Source organism: Protopterus annectens, chromosome 3.part1 (genome assembly GCF_019279795.1).
Source record: "Protopterus annectens isolate FY-2018-M chromosome 3.part1, PAN1.0, whole genome shotgun sequence".
Taxonomy (NCBI): Eukaryota; Metazoa; Chordata; order Ceratodontiformes; family Protopteridae; genus Protopterus; species Protopterus annectens.
This window is the reverse complement of record NC_056732.1, coordinates 950,677,652-950,698,634: the sequence shown is the minus strand read 5'-3', so window position 1 is coordinate 950,698,634 and position 20,983 is coordinate 950,677,652. Positions and strand designations below refer to the sequence as shown.

General features: G+C 42.3%; 1 protein-coding gene across 1 annotated transcript in view; it reads left to right on the top strand.

The window, feature by feature from the left end:
- RTTN (rotatin) overlaps nucleotides 1-20,983 on the top strand; it is a 3,641,098-nt gene that overhangs the window by 1,302,938 nt on the left and 2,317,177 nt on the right. The window contains exon 24 of the mRNA XM_044067142.1: nucleotides 3,220-3,337. Coding sequence (XP_043923077.1) covers nucleotides 3,220-3,337 — 118 coding nt within the window. The remainder of the gene's footprint in view (nucleotides 1-3,219; nucleotides 3,338-20,983) is intronic.

The following is a 20,983-nucleotide window of genomic DNA, read 5'->3' as shown; positions in this document are numbered from 1 at the left end:
GAAGATGTGTCACTGGTAAACATAGCCAGCATCTTGGAATATTTGGCAGAGCTCTTCCACACAGGCCTGTCCTATTCTTCCATCAAGATACATGCATCAGCTATCTCAGCAGAATACACCTTGGATCCTCCAGTATTCTCACACCCTCTGCTAAGGCAGTTTCTAAGAGGAATTAAAAATGTAAAACCTCCAAGGAAACCACCATTGCCAACATGGGACTTGAACTTTGTGCTAGAGAAATTGACACTTCCCCCTTTCGAACCAGCAGCAACAGCAGAATTACAATTCTTATCATGGAAGACTGCTTTCCTGCTGGCAATCACTTCAGCAAGAAGGGTATCTGAACTACAGGCATTAATGGCAGTACAACCCTTCCTGATCTTCCATCAAGATAGAGTGTCCATGAGAACTAAATCCTACATTCATGCCTAAGGTGGTATCCAGAGTATCTTTAAATCAGGCTATCCACCTACCTACCTTCTTCCCCAACCCACAGAACAGGGGAGAAAGACTGCTACATACCTTGGATGTGCATAGACAGTTATGCTACTACCTGGACAGAACCAAGAGCAATAGGAAAACTGACCAGCTTCTGGTAGCATATGCAACAGGAAGGGAAGGAAAAGCAATTTCAAAACAAACAATCTCCAAGTGGATAGGAAATTGCATTAGATTTTGTTACTCCTACCATGGAAAGAAAACTCCAGATAACATCAGGCCTCACTCTACAAGGGCTACAGCCACTACCACAGCTTTCTTACGAGGAGTGGCCACCAAGGACATTATAGAGGCTGCTACTTGGACCTCCGTGCATACATTTGCCAAGCATTATAATTTACCTTTATACTCCAGATCCCGAGCAGGTTTTGCCACTGCTGTGTTGCAAGGGATCCTAACTACACCATAATCTCTTTTTTCCTCCTCCCCTAGTTTAGCTATGGTATTCTACCCATTTGTAAGGACTGCAGATGCATCCTTGAAGGACATAGTACAGTTTTGTACCTACCATAAATGTAGATGTCCGATAGGAATGCATCTGCAGTCAGGATTACCCACCCACCTTCCCCTCTGTGGTACTCCTAGGGTATTTGCCCATCTTATAGCTAGCTGGGGGGGGATCTATTATGGTGTATTTGTTTGTATATATGTACATACATGCTTATTTTTTGTGGTTGCTCTCTACTATTTGGAATCATTGGCATTTATCCAAATTTAGCCTTCCAAGAGGGCACCTGGCATCTGGGGCAAGAAACACTGCGGAAAATGGCGTCGGCTGATGCCTTTATACCCGAATATCTGCAGCTATGACGTCGGGTGAAGTGCGACACCAGCCGAAGCCAGACCCAGACTTTGGAATCCGGCCGACCGAAGGGCTGCCTGACGACAGGACAACCCATTTGTAAGGACTGCAGATGCATTCTTATCGGACATCTACATTTATGGTAGGTACAAAACTGTACTTTTTAATGGTTTAACAGCTCATTTATATTTCCCTTATTTTTCTTAAAGTAAACTAGCTGGTTAAACTCTGCTGTCCTAGTATCCTCTGTTAAAACATATACATTTAATTCAGTTGCAATAATACATATACATTTCTTTTCATTCCAGCAGGGTGCACTGTTGATATATTTTAACACAAGCAAACCTCACAAATACATTTTCAGCACAAGCATCTGTACAGATCAGTTTGATATACAAATGACATATAATTTACAAAACTCCAGCTAGCTGTGCTGGCACAAGTCATACATCCACTGCCCTACTTTTGCTGGCATTGGTGGCAGTACCTCATACCATCACGTCTACACCTGACACACCATTCATTGGTTTACTCCTTTACTAAATAGTAACGTTTCAAATGTGACTGTAAGAATCTGTGCTCCCTTGGTACATCCATACTTCCGGACTCAGGTTTATAAGCCTTACCCTTTTGGCTATTCGCTGTCTTCTTGCACTCTTTTTGAATTTACTGCTTGGGATTTGTCCCGGTCGTTGACCTACCAGCAAGAGTCCTTGGTGCTAGTTGCAAAATATACCTTCTTACCATATCAGTTGTTCTTTGTCGTTTGAGGAGATGCTGTTTTGTGAATCCTTAATATGTTTTAGCCATTCCCTGTGATTGGGTGGCCTTTCCATCAAGTCTTGGGGAATAGAATTCCCTCTCAGTTGAACAGGTGTCTTCTTTCGGCTTTTCCTGGTTAGGGGTCGCCACAGCGGAACTCCGGTCCACTAATGATTAGCAGTAGAGTTTTACATGCTGACTTTTGCCAGGCCTAACGCACAACCTTCAACGAAGGAATGCCCATTCACGCATGTCGCCACACAGAAGACGCTCTAACTGAGAATCGAACGGGAAATGTCTAACTGGGAGGCGACAACGCTACCACAGCACCACCACCGCAGTCAGTTGAACAGGTGTATCCCTAAAAATTGCTTGTTAGCAGTGTAATCAGCAAATCTTCATTGGGATTTCTTGCTTTGCAGGAACTGTGCTTACTAATGATTTAGGTTTGGAGGGAATGAGCAGGCCCAGGAGATAGGCATGGTCTTATGGATGGCAAACATGTCAGTCCATGCACTTCTTGGGTCAGGGGAGCTTCAGAGAAAAAGAATGCCAACTTCCGATTCTGAATGGTAGGGAGTATGAATGCAGTTGTTGACCCACTAAGGAGGGTCTTTAATTGGTCAGCTGATGCAGTGAAAGTATACATTTTATTTCAATGACAATTTCCATGCTGACACTGAAGCCCTTATAAAATCTGAAGATATATTTGGAACCTGTTTAACAGAAGCTTTCATTTGGTGGTTAAACTATACATACATACAGATATATCTATATACATATATATATATATATATATATATATATATATATATATATATATATATATATATACACACACACACACACACACACACACACACACACACACACACACACACACACACACACACACACACACACACAGACACATGCTTTTTTTTTCTTTAAGGTGAAATGTTTTTAAAGAGTAAATCTTTAATTTGATGATGATCTTGTACAGAGATGGAGTAGATTTTCAGCTGTGCAGTATGCTAATACATCTGTTAACCAAGGGTGAAGATATTTATGCTACATTTACTGTTTTATTACTTACTACATTCATTTACCATTTGTACTGATGTCATTTTTATTGCAGTGTTAAGACTATTTTTAAATATGTTTTTATTTTGTTGTAGCCTATGGAGTGCATTATGTTGCCTTGCCTGACTTTGTTGAGGAAGCTGATTTACGCTGATCCACCTCTGCGTCATAACCTGGCACAACAACCTTCTCTACTTCTTTCACTATTTAGGGGTGAGCTTTGTCATTTACTTAAACTTCACTTCATTTGTATAATTTACTAATATTTTTACTAAATGCACAGTCATATGATCTGCATGAAGGTTATGTATTTGTTGACCAGGCTAGAACACTGACCCCAGAGGATCATTTTCAGACTCCACCCAGGGTTTATAATCACAGGAATATACTGAATTATACAAAGGCAACTGTTTAAATAAGATGGTGTGTTGATATTTATGATATTTGCATATGTTGTTATTCTTTATCAGTGATTTTGATTAGAGAATGTAGTCCTTATATTTAGCATGTAAACAGCTTGTGACAGACAAGAAGAAAGACCCAGATAAAAAAGAACAATGTTTTTGTTTGTGTGGTAGATAGAGCTGAGTAAGAAACAGGGAGCAGGAGTAGTAAGATAGAAATGTAAAAGCACAAGTGGCTATAAGTCTAGTAGTCTGGAATTGAGGGTTTGCAGTACCACAGAATGTTAATTGTTGGGATTAAAATGTAAAATTATGTGCTTGGTATGCAAAGCAGATATTACCTGGTTCAGCATAGTCTTGACTTTAGGAGATTGCAGTAGTGTACCACGTTGGTAGGTTATGTTGAGTTTTTCTGCGTCATTGCTATATAATGAAAACTCTTCCAGCACTTAGTTCTTGGCTTAGTATTCAGACTTGCTTTTCTTTTATGCATGTGAGGTCCGGTACTTAGATAATTGTAAATATAGTTGACTCATCCTCTATTTTGTAACTGTTCATAGTGAGCTCAAAAAATGGTTTCCAAATCTTGAGATCCTTCTTTAATTTCTCAAAGTCTTTGGTTTTCTAATACTTTCATGGGAACGGACCCCAGTCCTAAGTCGAAGTATAATTAAAGTTCAAAAATTAGTATTGTTTCAATCTTTGATGTTAGCCAGAAGTGCACTTTACAGCACTAGCGATGTGCCCAGTAATGATTCTTCCTGCAATGCGTATGGAGTTTACATATATTGGTAACATATCTAAGTACAATTGTAAATTCTATTTTGTTAGATAATAGAAAGAAAGGCATCCATGTAGCATTGAAACAGTACCATATGAAGCTTAAAGTGCACACAATGGTACAACCCTGTGCAACATTCACAGCTTTTTAATAAATGCTTAAAACCCGATAAAAAGCTTTTTATTTGTTTTTAAGTTTTTTATTAAAAAGTTGTGAGCGTTCCACAGGGTTGTGTCGTTTTTTATAAGATCCATTGCTCCTGTTACTGTTGGAATTGTCTGAGTATATTTCTTCCACATTGCCCACGTTTCTGCCTGGAAATCCTGGTGTTTTATGGCATGTGAAGTTGTTAAATCTCGCTTTCATTCTTACAGAAGGGTTCGGAGCCGATCCTCTACTTCGAGTCAGCCAATTTGCAAAGCTCGAGGTCTTTAACAGCTCGAGGCCAAAGCCCTATCCCACAATGCACTACTACATTCCTGAGATCTAGTTTGCCACTGCAACTGATCATGCGTTTCTTTACAGCTCAGGCAGTTGGAGAGATAAGTTTAATATTTTTAGCTATTTTTTCCTGAATAATTACATTTTTGCTGGTTAGTTACGTTTTTTATAGTATTGTGGTTAGTACGGTTTATCCTTTTTTCAGATTTATATCCATTTGTCGTTATTTTTAAATATATATATATATATATATATATATTTATATATATATATATATATAATTTTTGGGCATTGGCCCTGTTTCTTCTGTGTTAGCCGTTTGGCTTATTTGCCGTATCCTAAGCCAAGTTAGGCTCTTGCAGATGTTCTTCATCTCACATTGCTGCAGTCCTTACATATGGGTAGTCCGCTGTCCTCGGTCGGCCCGAATACCAAAGTATTAGGCTGACGTCGGTCAAGGCGCTTAGAACTGACATCAGGACGTCAGGGTACAAAAGCGCATGACCGACATCATATCCTCAGTCTTTTTTGCCGCATGGTCCGATGCAGAAGCAGCGTTGCAAGTGCCGTTCGGCGTTCTGAAATTTTTCGAGTTCGGAGTTTCAGACCGAATCCAAGTTGGCTAAGTACCCGTTGGGAATATTTTGTTTTTTTCTTGCCTCAGTTTATTACCGGATGTCAGAAAAAGTGAATAATTGTATTTCTTGTGGGAAACAGATACCGCATAGGGATTATCATTCTTTGTGCATTCCTTGTTTGGGGCCTGAGCACGACGTAGTCGGGTGTCGCTTTTGTGCTAGGTTTAATAAGCGCACTATTAAGCGAAGGTTTTATTGTGCTAGGCTGGTCTTCGGTAAGCGGTGCAATTATAATATGCCGTCGGATACTCCGACGCCCGCTTCCACGAAGAAGCGCAAAGACAAAGCGGTTAAACCCAGGCAAGATGAGTCGTCCGTTCCGGACGCCGGTTCTTTAGAGGCTTCAGTGGAACCGGTGGTTCCGACAGAGGCTTCTCTGGAGTCTCAGGGGGAGACTTTGATTTTGCAGGATGTGGCCTCTCAAGAGGCAGGTCAGGCTGAGGGGGCTTCTCAGGTTTCTGTACTCCCCTCTCTTCCCAGGGTGGTTAGGCCCTCTCCTTCTGTTTCCAAGGCTTCTTCCAGAGGCAGGCCAGGTTTATCTTCTGTTGGTGTCAGTCCTGGTTCAGCAGGGTCTGTGCCTAAGAAGCACATGCTTAAAATGGCAGAAGATTTGATTACTCTGATTAGAGGTTCTATGCCCCCTCCTGATAAGAGGCCTAGGGGTGGAGCCAGAGTTGGAAAGTTTTGAACAGGCTTCAGATGATTCAGAGTCTTCGGCTGAAGACATGCAGGAGTTCTCTCCTTATTCTGATTCTGATGCAGAAGATTCCACTCCTTCTGCTTCTCCTCCAGAGGATTTTTCTTTTTCAGAGACACTTCATTCTATGAGGGAACATTTTAAGTGGGAAGGTCAGGACTTCTCTGATTCACGGAAAAGGCTTAGGGAATTTTTGTTTCTACCTCAGCATAGGCCCTTAGCTATACCCCCTGTTCTGGATGTTGTGCAAGATGTGTTTTCAGAGGCTTCCCTTAATCCTGATTCTCTGCCTCCTGCGCCAGTTAAACCGGATAGGTATTACAGGGTGCCTGAGGCTCATAAATATCTCTATAAAAGTCCTAGGGCGGACCCAGAAACTATTAGCCAGGGACCTAAGGGTGTCAGGGCCTCTGTTGTAAAGAATCCAGTTCCTCTAGATAAAGAGGCTAGAGCTTTGGATAGATGGGGAAAGAAGGTCTATACCTCTTCTACTTTAGCAATGAGGGCTTTGAATTGCCAGTTTCATATGTTGAAATATCAGAATTTTCTTCTTTCTCAATTGAAATCTAAGGTGGATGCTCTGGAAGAGGGCATTGAGTGTAAAGAATTACAAGATTTGGTACATGTCTCTGAACAGGTGGGTAAGCATTCTTTACAGTGTGGTTTTGATGCTTTGCAGGCCTCTTCTAGGGTGGCTGCCACTGGTTCAGTTCTTCGCAGGCACGCCTAGCTTAAGGATCAGAACTTATCTGACCATGTTAAGACAAGGATTTTGGATGCTCCTTTACAGTCTGAAGTGTTGTTTGGTCCACCGGTGGAGTCAGTCTTGAAGAAAATGGAAGACAAGGCTAAGTCTATTATGACTGTTAAAGATTTTTTGCAGGTTCAGCCTCCGAAGTTTAGTAGAAATTGGCCTGCTAAGGGGTGGACGTATCCTTCCTCTGATTCTCAGTCTAGGGGTAGATCTAGACGTGGTAGGGGCAGAGCTCAGAGTACCTTCAGACCTAGAACATGGAGTTCACCTGCGCAATCTTCCAGTGAGGGCAGGGGCCAGTCCTTTCGTAAACAGGCCCAATGACCTACTTTTTCAGCTGCCAGATCCTTCTTGCCTGGCAGCACCTTTGGGAGGAAGGTTGGCACTCTTCAAGGACAATTGGCTTTTAATTACCCAGGACAAATGGGTATTGGATATCATACACCAAGGTTACAAGTTTTATTTCCATACCTTGCCTCCTTTCAAAGGCATGCCAGACGTTCCTCCTCAGCAAAGACTAGAGGCTCACAAACAGATTTCTCTACTACTTCAAATAGGAGCTATACAACCGGTCCCTCTGTCAGAAGTGGGCCTAGGATTTTATTCTCGTCTGTTTCTAGTACCAAAGAAAGGGAACACGTGGAGACCAATTTTGGATTTATCTATCCTCAACACATATCTGGACATTCCAAAGTTCAAAATGTTGACGTTACAACAGCTTTTACCTCTACTGGGCAAAGATCACTGGATGGTGACTCTGGATCTCAAAGAGGCTTACCTTCATGTTCCTATCAGGCCCAGTTGCAGGAAGTATCTGCGTTTTCGGGCTGGGACTTTTCATTATCAGTTCTCTGCATTGCCCTTTGGCTTATCTACTGCACCCAGAGTGTTCACAAAGGTTCTGGCTCCAGTGATAGCCTTCTTCAGGCTAAGAGGAATACAAATTTATCCTTATTTGGACGATTGCCTGATTCTGGCTCAAGAAAAGGACGAACTTCTTCATCATTTACGGTATGTGTTGGCAGTGTTAAGATGCCTAGGGTATTCTGTGAACGAAATAAAGTCCAGTCTAGTACCCTCTCAGGACATGTGCTTTCTGGGTGTGAGACTGAATACAGCATCCCAGATGGCCTTTTTGACCCCGGACAAACAAAAGAATCTTTCTCTTTATTTCCATCAGTTGTCTCGTCAGTGCAGGCTGACTGCAAGGACAGTCCTTCAAGCCTTGGGGTTCATGGCATCTTGTATTCTGGTACTTCCCAATGCCAAACTGCATATGAGGAAGCTGCAATGGTATCTCAAAAATGTATGGACGCAACACTGCCAAGATATGGACACTGTCTTACAGATAATACCTTGCATTCAAAAGGAATTTTTGTGGTGGGCTCAGGAATGTCACCTAAACAAGGGACTCTCTGTGACCCGACCAGAGGCGAGTCAGATTCTAACGACAGATGCCTCAGACAAAGCTTGGGGAGCTCATCTAAATGGAAAATGGGTACAAGACACGTGGCCTGCCAGACTTCAACATTTACATATCAACTTGAAGGAGATGTTAGCAGTCCAATTTGCATTGATAGCTTTCAAGGATTTACTTCTTCCAGGGCAGGTGTTGATTCAAACAGACAACACAACTGTCATGTGGTACATCAACAAGCAAGGGAGGGGACACACTCATACCCTCTATGCAGACAAGCAATGATTTTGTGGGAGACTGCTCTCAGTTTACAGCTAAATCTTCAGGCAAGGTTTCTGCCAGGAGCACAGAACTCCTTAGCAGATGTGTTGAGCAGACAAATAATGGATCCCCACGAGTGGAAATTGGATCCTCATGTATTTCAAAAATTGACAGTGTTATGGGGAACTCCAGACATAGATCTGTTCGCTTCTCCACTAAATTACCAGTTGCCAAAGTTTTGCACAAAAAGGTTCCATCCCACAGCTTGTAAAGTGGATGCTCTATCGTTCAATTGGAGCAATCTTCACGTGTATGCCTTTCCACCACTGCCTCTCCTCCCAAAGGTACTCCTGAAGGTCAGACAGGACAAGCCAACCATGATTTTAATAGCTCCGGATTGGCCTCGACAGCACTGGTATCCATTACTGAGAAGTCTGGCACGGGAGCCTCCTTGGCCTTTGCCTTCGATTCCACACCTGCTGTCTCAGGAGAACAGTCACTTACTCAATGTCAAACTTCAGTCTCTGCATCTAACAGCCTGGCATATTCTGTTCTAGACCCCGGAGGGTCTCAGCTTCCACAACAAGTTTTGAATGTTATTTTGGAGGCCAGAAGGCCTAGTACAAGGAAAGTTTACGCTGATAAATGGAGGAGATTTTTAATTTGGAGTACAGCAAAGGACTTTGATGTTTCTAAGCCTAATTTAAGTGTTTCTCTTCAATACCTTACTGAGTTATTGGACAAAGGTTTGTCCTTCTCCTCTATAAAGGTTCATGCTGCAGCCATTTCTGCTCACTATGACTGTGACCCACCATTATTTTCTCATCCTTTGTTTAAACAATTCCTTAGAGGGGCAAAGAATATAAGACCCCCACATAGAGCTCCTACTCCTGCTTGGGATCTCAATTTTGTGTTGGAGAAACTCACTCTACAACCTTTTGAGCCTGCAGCTACTGCTGAGTTGAAATATTTATCTTGGAAGACTGCTTTTTTGTTGGCCATTACCTCTGCGAGAAGGGTTTCTGAATTGCAGGCCCTTATGGCGGTTGAGCCTTTCTTAATTTTCCATAAGGATAGGGTATCTTTGCGTACTAACCCTTCCTTTATGCCTAAAGTGGTTTCTAGTGTGGCTTTAAACCAAACTATTCATTTGCCTACTTTTTATGCAAACCCCCAAAATAAAGGGGAAAAGATTTTGCACACTTTGGATATACACAGACAGTTGCGATATTATTTGAGCAGAACTAAAGGGTTCAGGCAGTCTCAGCAGTTGTTTGTTTCTTTTGCTTTGGGTTCTCAGGGCAAACCTGTTTCAAAACAAACTATTTCTAAGTGGATTGGTTTTTGTATTGCTTTCTGTTATTCCCATCATGGTAAGGAGATTCCAGCTGGGATCAGGCCTCATTCCACTAGGGCTACTGCCACTTCTACATCTTTTTTAAGGGGGGTGGCTACTAAAGATATTTTGGAAGCAGCTACTTGGAGTTCAGTGCATACTTTCTCTAAGCATTACCACCTTCCACTTTACTCTAAATCTAGGGCTGGATTTGCCACTGCAATTTTACAGGGCATTTTGGCAGCTCCTAATGCTTTATAGTTTTGCTATCCTCCCTTACCTCTGCTTTGGGATTCTACCCATATGTAAGGACTGCAGCAATGTGAGATGAAGAACATAGTACAGTTTTGTACCTACCATAAATGTAGATGTTCGAAGATCCACATTGCTGCAGTCCAATTTACCCTCCCTCCTTCCCCTCTGTAGTTTGAGGTGGTTGTGTGGTTTGGTTTGTAAATATTGTAAATATTGTTAGTACAGGGGTGGTTGGTTGTTCTTTTCTGTTTTTTGGCTTTGGCCTTTCTTTTTAGGGCCTTCTGACATCTGGGGCAAGAAAAGACTGAGGATATGACGTCGGTCATGCGCTTTTGTACCCTGACGTCCTGATGTCAGTTCTAAGCGCCTTGACTGACGTCAGCCTAATACTTTGGTATTCGGGCCGACCGAGGACAGCGGACTACCCATATGTAAGGACTGCAGCAATGTGGATCTTCAAACATCTACATTTATGGTAGGTACAAAACTGTACTTTTTCTGCAATTTTTCATTAGCCGGTTAGGCTCTTGGCCGTTTGTTACCTGTTTTTTGTTATTTTCCTTAGCCTGTTAGGCTTATTCGGTTTGCACAGTTTTTAGGACATTACAGTAAGCTGCCTTTTGGTACTTATAGCCGTTTAGGCTTAGTTTCTTTTTCTGACATGGTGTTTTTGTTTCCATTGCTGACTTTCACAATGTCTGAGAAGGCAAAATCAGGGTTTAAAAGATGCCCTAAATGTAGTCAAAAGATGTCGATAATTGATGGCCACTCCACATGTGTGTATTGCTTGGATGAGATCCATTTACAGGAGGTTTGTGCCATTTGTCATGGGTTCAGCTCTAGAGTTTTGGCTGAAAGGAAACGTAAGCTAGTGGAGTGTGGATTGATTAAGTCTGCTTTCCAGTCAGACTTTGATTCTGCTCCGGTACAACCAAAACCTTCTTCTCCAGCCTCTTCCACTAGCTCATCTCTTAAGGGCTCTTCAGTTCCAAAATCTTCAAAAAAGGCTACGGTCTCGGCTCCAGTGTCATCGGAACCAACCGTACAGGTTGTTGGTAGGACCCTGTCCCCAATCTTGGAACCGGTATCTCCTACCTTGAGATCCCCGATTCTGGGTTCACCGGCTCCGTCGGTGGTTTCCTCTCAGGCTTCCAGACTCTCTGATTCTGACCTGGACTGAGTGGTGGGGAGGCTTTTACAGGATCCGGCACTTGCTAAAATTCTGTCGGCTTCGACTCAAGCAGCTTTGGAACCGACAAAGTACTCTCCTGTTGTTTCTGCTCCTCTCCTCCTCCGACTCGAATAGAGACATCGGAGCCGGAGGAGGCTTTTCAGTTGTTTGTGGAGCCGTCGGTACCGACACTCACGTCTGACCTGTTTGTACCGACCACCTTGATATCCTCTGCTCCGGCGGCGGAATCTGGGAGCCAACACTCTCCTGACGGTTCCGGGGGGGGGGGGGTCAAAAAGATATGTCGGTTCTGACTCTTCTTCTTGGGGCTTCAGCACGGATGAGTTTGGCTCCTATCTCGGGCTCGGAGCCAGCAGTAATGGTGCGGGAGGAGTCTTCGGTGTCTTCAGACCTGGGTGCTTCCTTGCTTCGGAGCCATGGGGCCTTCAGTGCCATGAGGAGGGCTTTGTCCCCCCCCCGGACTACCACAACCTCTGATATGGCCACCTCCTCCCGAAAGGCGCCTGAATCTTCTTTGCTGCCACAGGTTCACCATAAGCATAGGGACCCAGAGCCTCAGGATGCCCCTTTGGGAGGACCCTGCCCTTCTGAGACCTCCCCAGAGATTCTCACTGAGGAGATTCCTCGGAAGAGGTTAAGGAAGAGGAAACATTTAGATTCCCCCCAGGAATCCATTATGTCAGACACCAATTTGGAGGAATTGGAAGGGTCCCCAAGGTCTCCCTCTGAGGAAATCTCCTTCGTGGATATCCTTGAGATCCTTAAACAGAGTGGGGGGGACTGGCAGCCCCTAAACCCTACCGAGGACGAATCGGTGATCCTGAAGGCTTTCGGGTCCTGACCCTACACCTCTTGGGTGTCTCCGCTCTTCGATGAGTTGATGGATCTTTTGTCTCGAAAGGCTTGGGAGTCATCAGATTCTATGGAGCCTGTTCCTAGAAGGCCCAACAAATACATTTCAGCACCTCAATAGAAGTCCTTCTTATCCAAACCCATACCTGTTGATGCCATGGTGGTGGGGGCAGCCACTAAAAAAGAGATGTCAGACACTTCTATGTCTGTCCATCCTCCTAATAGAGAGTCTAGAATCATGGGCAGATACAGGAGGCACATGTTCAGTTCTACAACCTTTGCCCTTCGGTCATTGAACTATCTAACTCACTTCACAAGGCTTCAGAGAGATCTCCTGAAGGAGCTTGGAGATGCTCTTCAAGGAGCAGTAGCCGATTCTGCGGCAGACAAAGTGACATCTTATCTTGCTACCCTCAACTCCATCGTAAACTCTTCCATGCACCTCGTGTCTTATGCAGCTGATGGAATGAGTAGGGCTGTGGGTACAGGAATTGCTGTGTGAAGACATTCCTGGATGCGCTTATGTTCTTTTGCGGAATCTTTTAAATCGTCGTTTGTGAATGCCCCCTTTGATAGTTCTTGCTTGTTTGGACCAAAAGTTAGAGACCCTCCACCAGATGTGAGCAAGACGGTAAGACTATCTGCTGTAGGAGTCAGTTTTTCTACCCCTAGTAGACCTTATCCCAAAGGTCAACGGGGAGGGAAAATGTGGTTCCGTAAGACCCAAGGAGCCTTTCCGAACTCACAAGGTGAAGCCTCCTACAGGGGCAGAGGGGGAGGCAATGGTGATAGAGGGGGTCCGCAGAACCAGGGTGACAGGGATCAGTTCTTTGGGAAGCCCTATCAGCGCTCCTGAAAGGGGACCCAAGTGTCCTGCTCTGGAGGCAGTCAGGGGACATTTGTCTTTGTACCTAGGCGCCTGACTAAAATTCTCAGAAGACAGATGGGTACAAAACGTTATATCCAGAAAATATTCCATCCCCTTTCTCTCACAACCCAGACCAACAAAAGAAATCCCAGATGTTCCACCCAGTCTACAAGATGTGGCATCCATACAGGTCCAAAAACTATTGCAAAAAAGAGTAATCCAGCCAGTTCCAGCAGACCAGCAAGGATCCGGAACTTACTTGAGATTCTTTTTGATTCAAAAGAAGACAGTGGACTGGAAACCTATTTTGGACCTCAGCAGACTCGGCAAATATGTGGTAAAGATGAAGTTTCGGATGGTCACGCATCAGTCCATTCTCCCATTCTTAGGGATGGGCAATTGAATGTTCTCTATAGATCTCCAGGATGACTACTACCATATCAAAATGGCCAGGCCATCCAGGGATCATCTGCGCTTCAGGCTGGGAGCCAGTCACTTCCAGTTTCGGGCCCTGCCCTTTGGTCTCACTACAGCCCCCAGAGTGTTCACCAAATGTTTGGCAATGGTCATGGCTCACTTGAGACATTTAGGAATCCGGGTGTTTCCTTACTTGGATGACTGGCTCCTTATCGCTCCCACCAGGCATCAACTTATTCGGGCAAGGGACACTGCCATAGATCTATGCTTACAGTTGGGTATTACGATAAATTCAGAAAAGTCTTCTTTATTGTCATCGCAGCGTACAGTCTTTATAGGAGCAGACTTGGACACGGTCAGCATGTCCCTGAAGCTCCGTCTCGAAAGAGTGATTACCCTTTGACAACAAATTGTGGATCGCCTGTCAAGACAAAAAGCACCAGCATCACAGATTCTCAAGCTGCTTGGCACTAAGGCAGCAGCGATTATTGCAGTAACCCTTGCGAGATCTCTCACGCGCATTCTTCAGTGACTGCTGTTCACATAGTGGACATTTCAGGACTTACTGATGAATCACCCAATTCTGATTACCAACTCTTACAAGGACAATCTTCGGTGGTGGCTAACGTCCGAGACAGTGACTATGGGACGTCCATTTGTCCTCCCAACTCCAGTTGCAACAGTAACCACAGATGCCTCCCTGATCAGGTTGGGGGGGCATTATCAGGGACGGACAGCCCAAGGTACATGGCAGGCTCACGAGGCTCATTTGCACATAAACGTCCTGGAGATGAAAGCGGTTCTTTTAGCATTGCAGTCCTTTCAAGACTCTCTTCCCAAAGGCACTATTACTATCCAGTCAGACAACATGTCCGTAGTCTGGTACATAAACAAACAAGGAGGGACCAAATCTTTACCCCGTATGTCGAGAGGCTCTAAGATTATGGAAATGGGCAGAGTCCACCCAGTGTTTTCTGATAGCAATGCACATTCTGGGAAAATCCAACGTGATGGCGGACAGACTCTGTTGCCTCACAAGTGGTCTCTCAAGAATGAAATAGTGGAAATGATTTTCCGCAGATGGGGCCAGCCTTGCTGCGACCTTTTTGCCACCCCCACAAACACCAAGTGCAGCAACTACTTTGCCTTGATCCCTCAACAGGGACAACCCCCGAGGGACGCACTCGTCCACGATTGGCCCTGGGACTCCTATATGCTTTCCCTCCCTTTCCCCTGATTCCCAAAGTCTTACAGAAAGCCAATTTTCTGGGCAGGACACTTATCTTAATAGCCCCATATTGACCTCGTCAAATTTGGTTCCTCTTTCTGAAGCCTCATCTACTGGAGAAGCCTTGGATCCTGGACCCAGTGCCAGATCTGTTGACCCACTTGTCAGGAGCTCTTCACCCTTCTCTTCAGTCCATCAAACTGACAGCTTGGCTGCTCCAATTCCCAGAAGAGCCAGGTTCCAGAATTTATCAGAAGAGGCTCGGCATATTCTCTTGTTGTTTCACAAATCTTCAACCAGGAAACTTTACCTCAGTAAGTGGAAAAGGTTTTCCATCTGGGCATAGCAGAATAACATTGACCCTTTCCTGGCGGCCATTTCGGATTTTTTGGAATTTCTAACAAAATTGTTCAATGAAGGAGATGCAGCAGCAACCATTCAAGTCCAACTGGCTGCTATTTCAAATTTTCATATAGGTGCATCTGAAAATGGTATTATATCTAATAAGCTGGCTAAGGCTTTTTTGAAAGGCACAATGCACTTAAAATCACCGATCAGATCTACTACTACTCTGTGGAAATTAAACCTAGTCTTGTCCAAGATTAATCTTCTGCCCTTTGAACCTGCCTCTTCTTGTGAACTGAAATATCTTTCTTGGAAGACCATTTTCTTGGTGGCCATTACATCAGCACGCAGAATTTCGGAATTGCAAGCCCTTTCTATTAAGCAGCTTTACTTAGTACTTCATAAAGAAAGGGTTTCTCTCAGGATGAATCCGTCGTTCTTACCGAAAGTGTGTTCAGAATTCACACTTAATCAGATGATTGAATTACCCGTTTTCTTTCCCAATCATTCAAATCAGTTGGAATATATGCTTCACAAACTTGACGTCCATAGACAACTTTGCTTCTATTTGGACAGGACAAAAGACCACAGAAGGGCTTATCAACTGTTTGTCTTCTTCTCGGATTCTAAAAAAGGTGCACTGGTCTCCAAATCTACATTGTCTAAATGGCGCTCTGATTGTATATTCTGTATCTATAGTGAAGTGGGTATCGCATTACATAACAAAGTCAAGGCTCATTCTACAAGAGCGGTCTCTACTTCTGCAGCCTTCTTGACCAGGTTACCTATTGATTCAATTTGTGCAGCTGCCACCTGGTCAAATCCACATACCTTTATATCTCACTACAAAGTGGACAAGGCCTCTAGGAACAGAGCTTCATTTGGGTCTGCTGTCCTGAAGCAGGTACTCCCATGAGCCACCCAGGATTGTGGTGCTGGAGACGCTACCCATCAGTAAGAATGAATGCGAGATTGAACAACTTTACCTAAAGAAGTTATGTACTTACCATAACATTCCATGTGAGTTTTTCTTCTCGCCTTCATTATTACAACCCCCCCCCCCCACCTACCCCCTTCCTCTGTCTGGAAGTTTGAGAGTTTCTATCTTGGTTTTGTTTCTCCTGAGGAGTTTCCTCTCACAGTGGTCTGTATGTTTTCTTTGAAATCTGGGGTAGGTTTTACGCTAGTTGGCAGCAAACAAGATCTGGGGGATGTAGTGGTGCATTGTGGGATAGGGCTTTGGCCTCAAGCTGTTAGAAACCTCGAGCTTTGCAAATTGGCCGACTCGGAGCCGAGAATCGGCTCCGAACCCATCAGTAAGAATGAAGGCGAGAAGAACAACTCAAATGGAATGTTATGGTAAGTGCATAGCTTCTTTTCTGTGTCTCTCTCTGTACTAAATGACTCGGTGTAGCAATTTCATTGATCAATGCTACTTTTGTCTTCTTTTCATAGACTACTATATCTGGTTTTCTCGCATCTATTTTTTGAATTGTTGGTAATGGGTGATCCCATGTGATATAAAATTCATCATTTTCTATAATACTTTGTGAATTATTTTTCCAGTGTTTTCAGCTACTTCAGTATTATAATGTTTGCACAATCCCCAATGCACAGTTTTGCCACATTATCATGCCTTTCAGTATACAGTCCTTCTGCCATTAATATATTACAGTTGACAAGATGTGTGACTGTTTGCAATTCTGTTTTATGAAACCTACATTTGTCCATTTCTTCCACATGTTCAATGGACCTTGTAAACCAACATGTATGTAGTCCACTATCTTGGGCCACTAATATTAACCTTTCGTCTTTTGGTTTAAATTCACCTCTCCTTAACCATTCCTGTGTTGGATCCTGATCAACATGAGGTTGTTCCAAGAGATTTCTGTACTTGCAACTATATTTATGCATTTTCCACATTTCTTGCCTTCTCATCTGATCCTTGCCCTCATATTCTTTCTTTTGTATTCTGGCACATTCAGTTGCTGCCTGATTTTTATCTACTTCTGGTTTGATTTCCATTCCCGCTTAACACTGCTATGCTTTCACTAAACTAAGCAGAGAAGTCATCCTAGACTTATTCCTCATGTTTTAAAACTTTCACTACATTTGGATCTTGTGAGGTCAGCAGATATGTATGCAGTCCTACGACTCCAGTTCTATACATGTAATCAATTTCAAGGAGCCACCTCTTTCCGAACAGTGAATATATAGTCTTGGTATAGACTGATTGTTTACAAAACATTTGATAAGCATGAAGCGTCCTTCTTGTTTTCTTGTCTAACCAATCCAACACCTTTTTGGGACCAGCCAGTCACTCCAAAATTGTAAGTTAGGACAGGAAGAGCAAATTGGTGTATAGCTTGGACTTTGCTCCTAGATGTCAACAGTGTTTTCAGTAATAATTTTGGTCTTCTAAAATATTCCTCAGTAAGCTTTATTCTCATCTATTATGTCTTTTTTTGTTGATCCTTGATCAGTTCCCAAATATTTATGCACTCCCTCTTGCTGAAGTTATTTTATATCACATTCCTGTCCCAAACTGATGTTATCTTGGTGCTGCAGCTTTCCTGCTTTAAAGGTTGCTTTTGCACATTTATCAAGACCAAATGCCATTCTTATATCAGCTGAAAAAGTTTTGACCAATTGCAGTTGTGCTTTCAGTTCCTCATCTGATGAACTTACACAGTTTCAAATCATCCACAAAAAGAAGATGAGAAGTCTTTACACTTGGTTGTTTTCTGGGAGCCAAATTGTAGCCATGATCTAATCTGTTAAGTAAACAGCTTAATGGGTTAAGGGCAAGGTAAAAGAGCACTGGTGACAAATAGTCACCCAGGAATATCCCCCTTTGAATTTTTATCCCTGGAATAATAATTTGTCCTTTATTTTAGCTTAACTGCAGTGTGTTTTGCCACTGTTTCATGGTCGGTGTAATGTAATCAGTTAGTGTGTATCCTGTACATTTTAAACACACTTTTATCCATGAATGTGGGATACTGTCAAATGTTTTTTTTTTTTTTTTTTTGTAGTCTGTCCCTGCCATACTTGGATTCCTCCCCATTTTGCAGTTGTCCATTGTGACTTTGTTTAAAAACAAATGATCCTTTGCTCCATATAGCTTTCTCTTGTGATTGAGTTTTCTTCTAAATGACTGTAAACTCTGTCAGCATCTATTCCAGTGTGTATTTTATACGTAGTCAGAAGGCAAGTTACTGGTCTATAGTTTTTAGGATAGCTTGCAGGTTCGCTGTTAAGTGTGAGCATTGTTTTTCCTGTTGTTAATCAGGTTGGTGTGTGTTCGGGGTACACACATAAATAGTTCTTAGTCATGGCTAAATCTTCATGTAAAGTTGTTGGTACTTTTAGCCAGAAGTTAGGCACTGCCCATGGGCCTGGGTTTTCCAATTAGGAGCTTTTCTTAACTTTGCTTCAATCTCCCTGGCCGTTACTTCATTCCATTTCATATTTTGAGCATTTGAAATTTTTATGCTAAATGGATAGAAGAAGGAAAAGAAAGAATCTTTGTTATTTTCCACAGGATCTTCATAGATAGTTCTCCAAAATACATCAATTTCTTTTTTTTTTTTTTTTTTTTTTTTTTTTTTTTTTTTGCAGTATTTCAATTCCTTTAGCTTTGTTTCCCAATTCTCTATAAAACTTTTTTGGGTCATCAATAAATTGCTTATTTTGTACTTTTTCTTTATATTTATCTGCATATCTTCTAAGTTGTTCTGCCTGTGCTGATATTTTTAGTTCATTATTTGCAATAGTTTTTGATTGAGCCTGATCTGTTCTGATACTGCACATTGCTTTTATCACGTCTGTCTTTCTGAATATTTTTGTTGCTCTGTCCCATCTTCTATACTCTTCTAACAGTGACACTTCTTGTTTTAATTGCTTTATAGTTTTTTTCTATTCAGCACTTCCATAATTACATTTTTCCACGGTGGTGCAGCGGTAGCGTTGTTGCCTCACAGCATAGAGGTTCTCCCGTTCGATTCTCAGCTGGAGTGCGGGGAGTGCCTTCTGTGTGGAGTCTGCATGTCCTCCCCACGGTTGGGTGGGCGCTCGAAAGACATGCGTAAATGGGAGTGCCTTCGTTGAAGGTTGAACGTCGAGCTGGCACCTCAGCGTTCGTGAAAATCTACTGCCAATCATTAGCGGACCGGAGTTCCGCTGTGGCGACCCCTAACCGGGAAAAGCCGAAAGACAACAACTTTCATGATTACATTTGCTTTCTCCCCTTCCTTTCCCTTACTGTCCTGTGTTTTTATGGTAAGACTTTATCTGTTATTAATTTAGCTGCACAGTAATATATATTATTTACTTGTGTTATGTCACATGAATCTCTATGAACCTTCCGAATTACTGTGTTCATTTGTTTTATCAAACTTCTAACTTTTGGGGTTTTATTGACTTTCTGTAGTCTATTTCTTTCATTGATCTTAATATGTCTGTCCATCTCTATTAAGTTAAGTAACGCTTCTCAGATCATTTTCTTCTAAACTGAGGGCACATTCTTTATTCTCCACTTCCTGCGGGCATTCTATAGAAAGTTCCAGAGCATCTTCCTGTGCCACATTCTCTTCAGTTTCATCCTGTTTCATCCGTTGGTCTTTCATATGGAAACTCTGGTCTATCACTCCATGACAGTGATTGTGTCAGAGCTGCCACACTTTCTTGTTCCTTGCCTTCCTGTGCAACAAACTGGTTTCCTATGGAATGCTCCAAAATATCTTCATATGGCAACTGATCAGATGTTTCCCGCTCCACTGGTTTCTCCTTAATTTGGGGATCTATTGCTGTGTCCTGCTGTGATGTTATCAGAGTTAGACTTTCTACAGTAAATCCTTCATTTTGCAGGTAATCCAAATCCTCATTTTCTATTCCTTTAACTTCTGCATTACTAATCATCTTTTCTACTTTTCCTCTTTGTTGTCTTATTTTTATACTGTAAACTTTTCCATGTCCAGATGCCTTTGCCTGTATTTCTCTTCAAATATCATTGGTGCTGCTTTTTTGTTTTTTTGGTATTGATTAGTTTTGATTTCTCCTTTGCATAAGTATCACACCATATTAAATCTCCTTTTCTTTCCAATGTCCATATTTCTTCTTCAGATGTTTCCTGCTCCTTCTGTTTCTCCTTACTTGGGGGAATTCTTTGTTCTATTATGCTGTGATATAACCTGTGATTGACTACAGTACACCCTTCTCTTTGCAGGTATTCCTTAACTTCAGCTTCTATTTTTTTAATTTCTGCTTTACTAATCTTCTTTTCTACGTTTCCTCTTTGAGATCTTATTTTTTGTATTGTGAAATTTTCCATATCTGTATGCTTTTGCCTGTATTTCTCTTTGAATATCTTTGGGGCTGATGTTTTGTATTGATTAATTTGGCTTTCTCCTTTGCTTAAATATTGCACCATATCAGATCTCTCTTTCATTCCCCTGTCCATATTTCTTTTTTATGCCTTTTGAAAATCTCTAGATTTTGTTCTTTATATTTTCACACTTCCTCAGTTGCCTCTTTTTCTAAACAGCCCAAGGTTTCTTGGTCTGTATAATATTTTTCAAAGAAATCTATTGTATTAATGAATACAAATTAATATTTGAAGCTTCTGACAGTTTTTCTTGTGCAATTATATTTATTTCTTCTACTTTCTCTCTCAATCTTTTTGAATATCTTCTGTCTGGAAATGTTGGGCTTATTGCATAATAGTAACAGTACATAATTTCTTTCTTATCCTCAATAGTCCACTCTATCATCTTTATGGCTCTTATTTGGCCTATCAGGTTTAGTGATTTTTTTGTAGACTACTCCTTCCTTCTACAACAGGGGCCATCCTTCCCCTGGGCATAGCCTATCACCATTGTAGCAATGTTTCCGTGTCTTGAGGATTCCACACTGTCATTTTTTCCAGTGATGACACCAGCTCTCCTACCATGATTGGGCACTTTTATCCTGAGT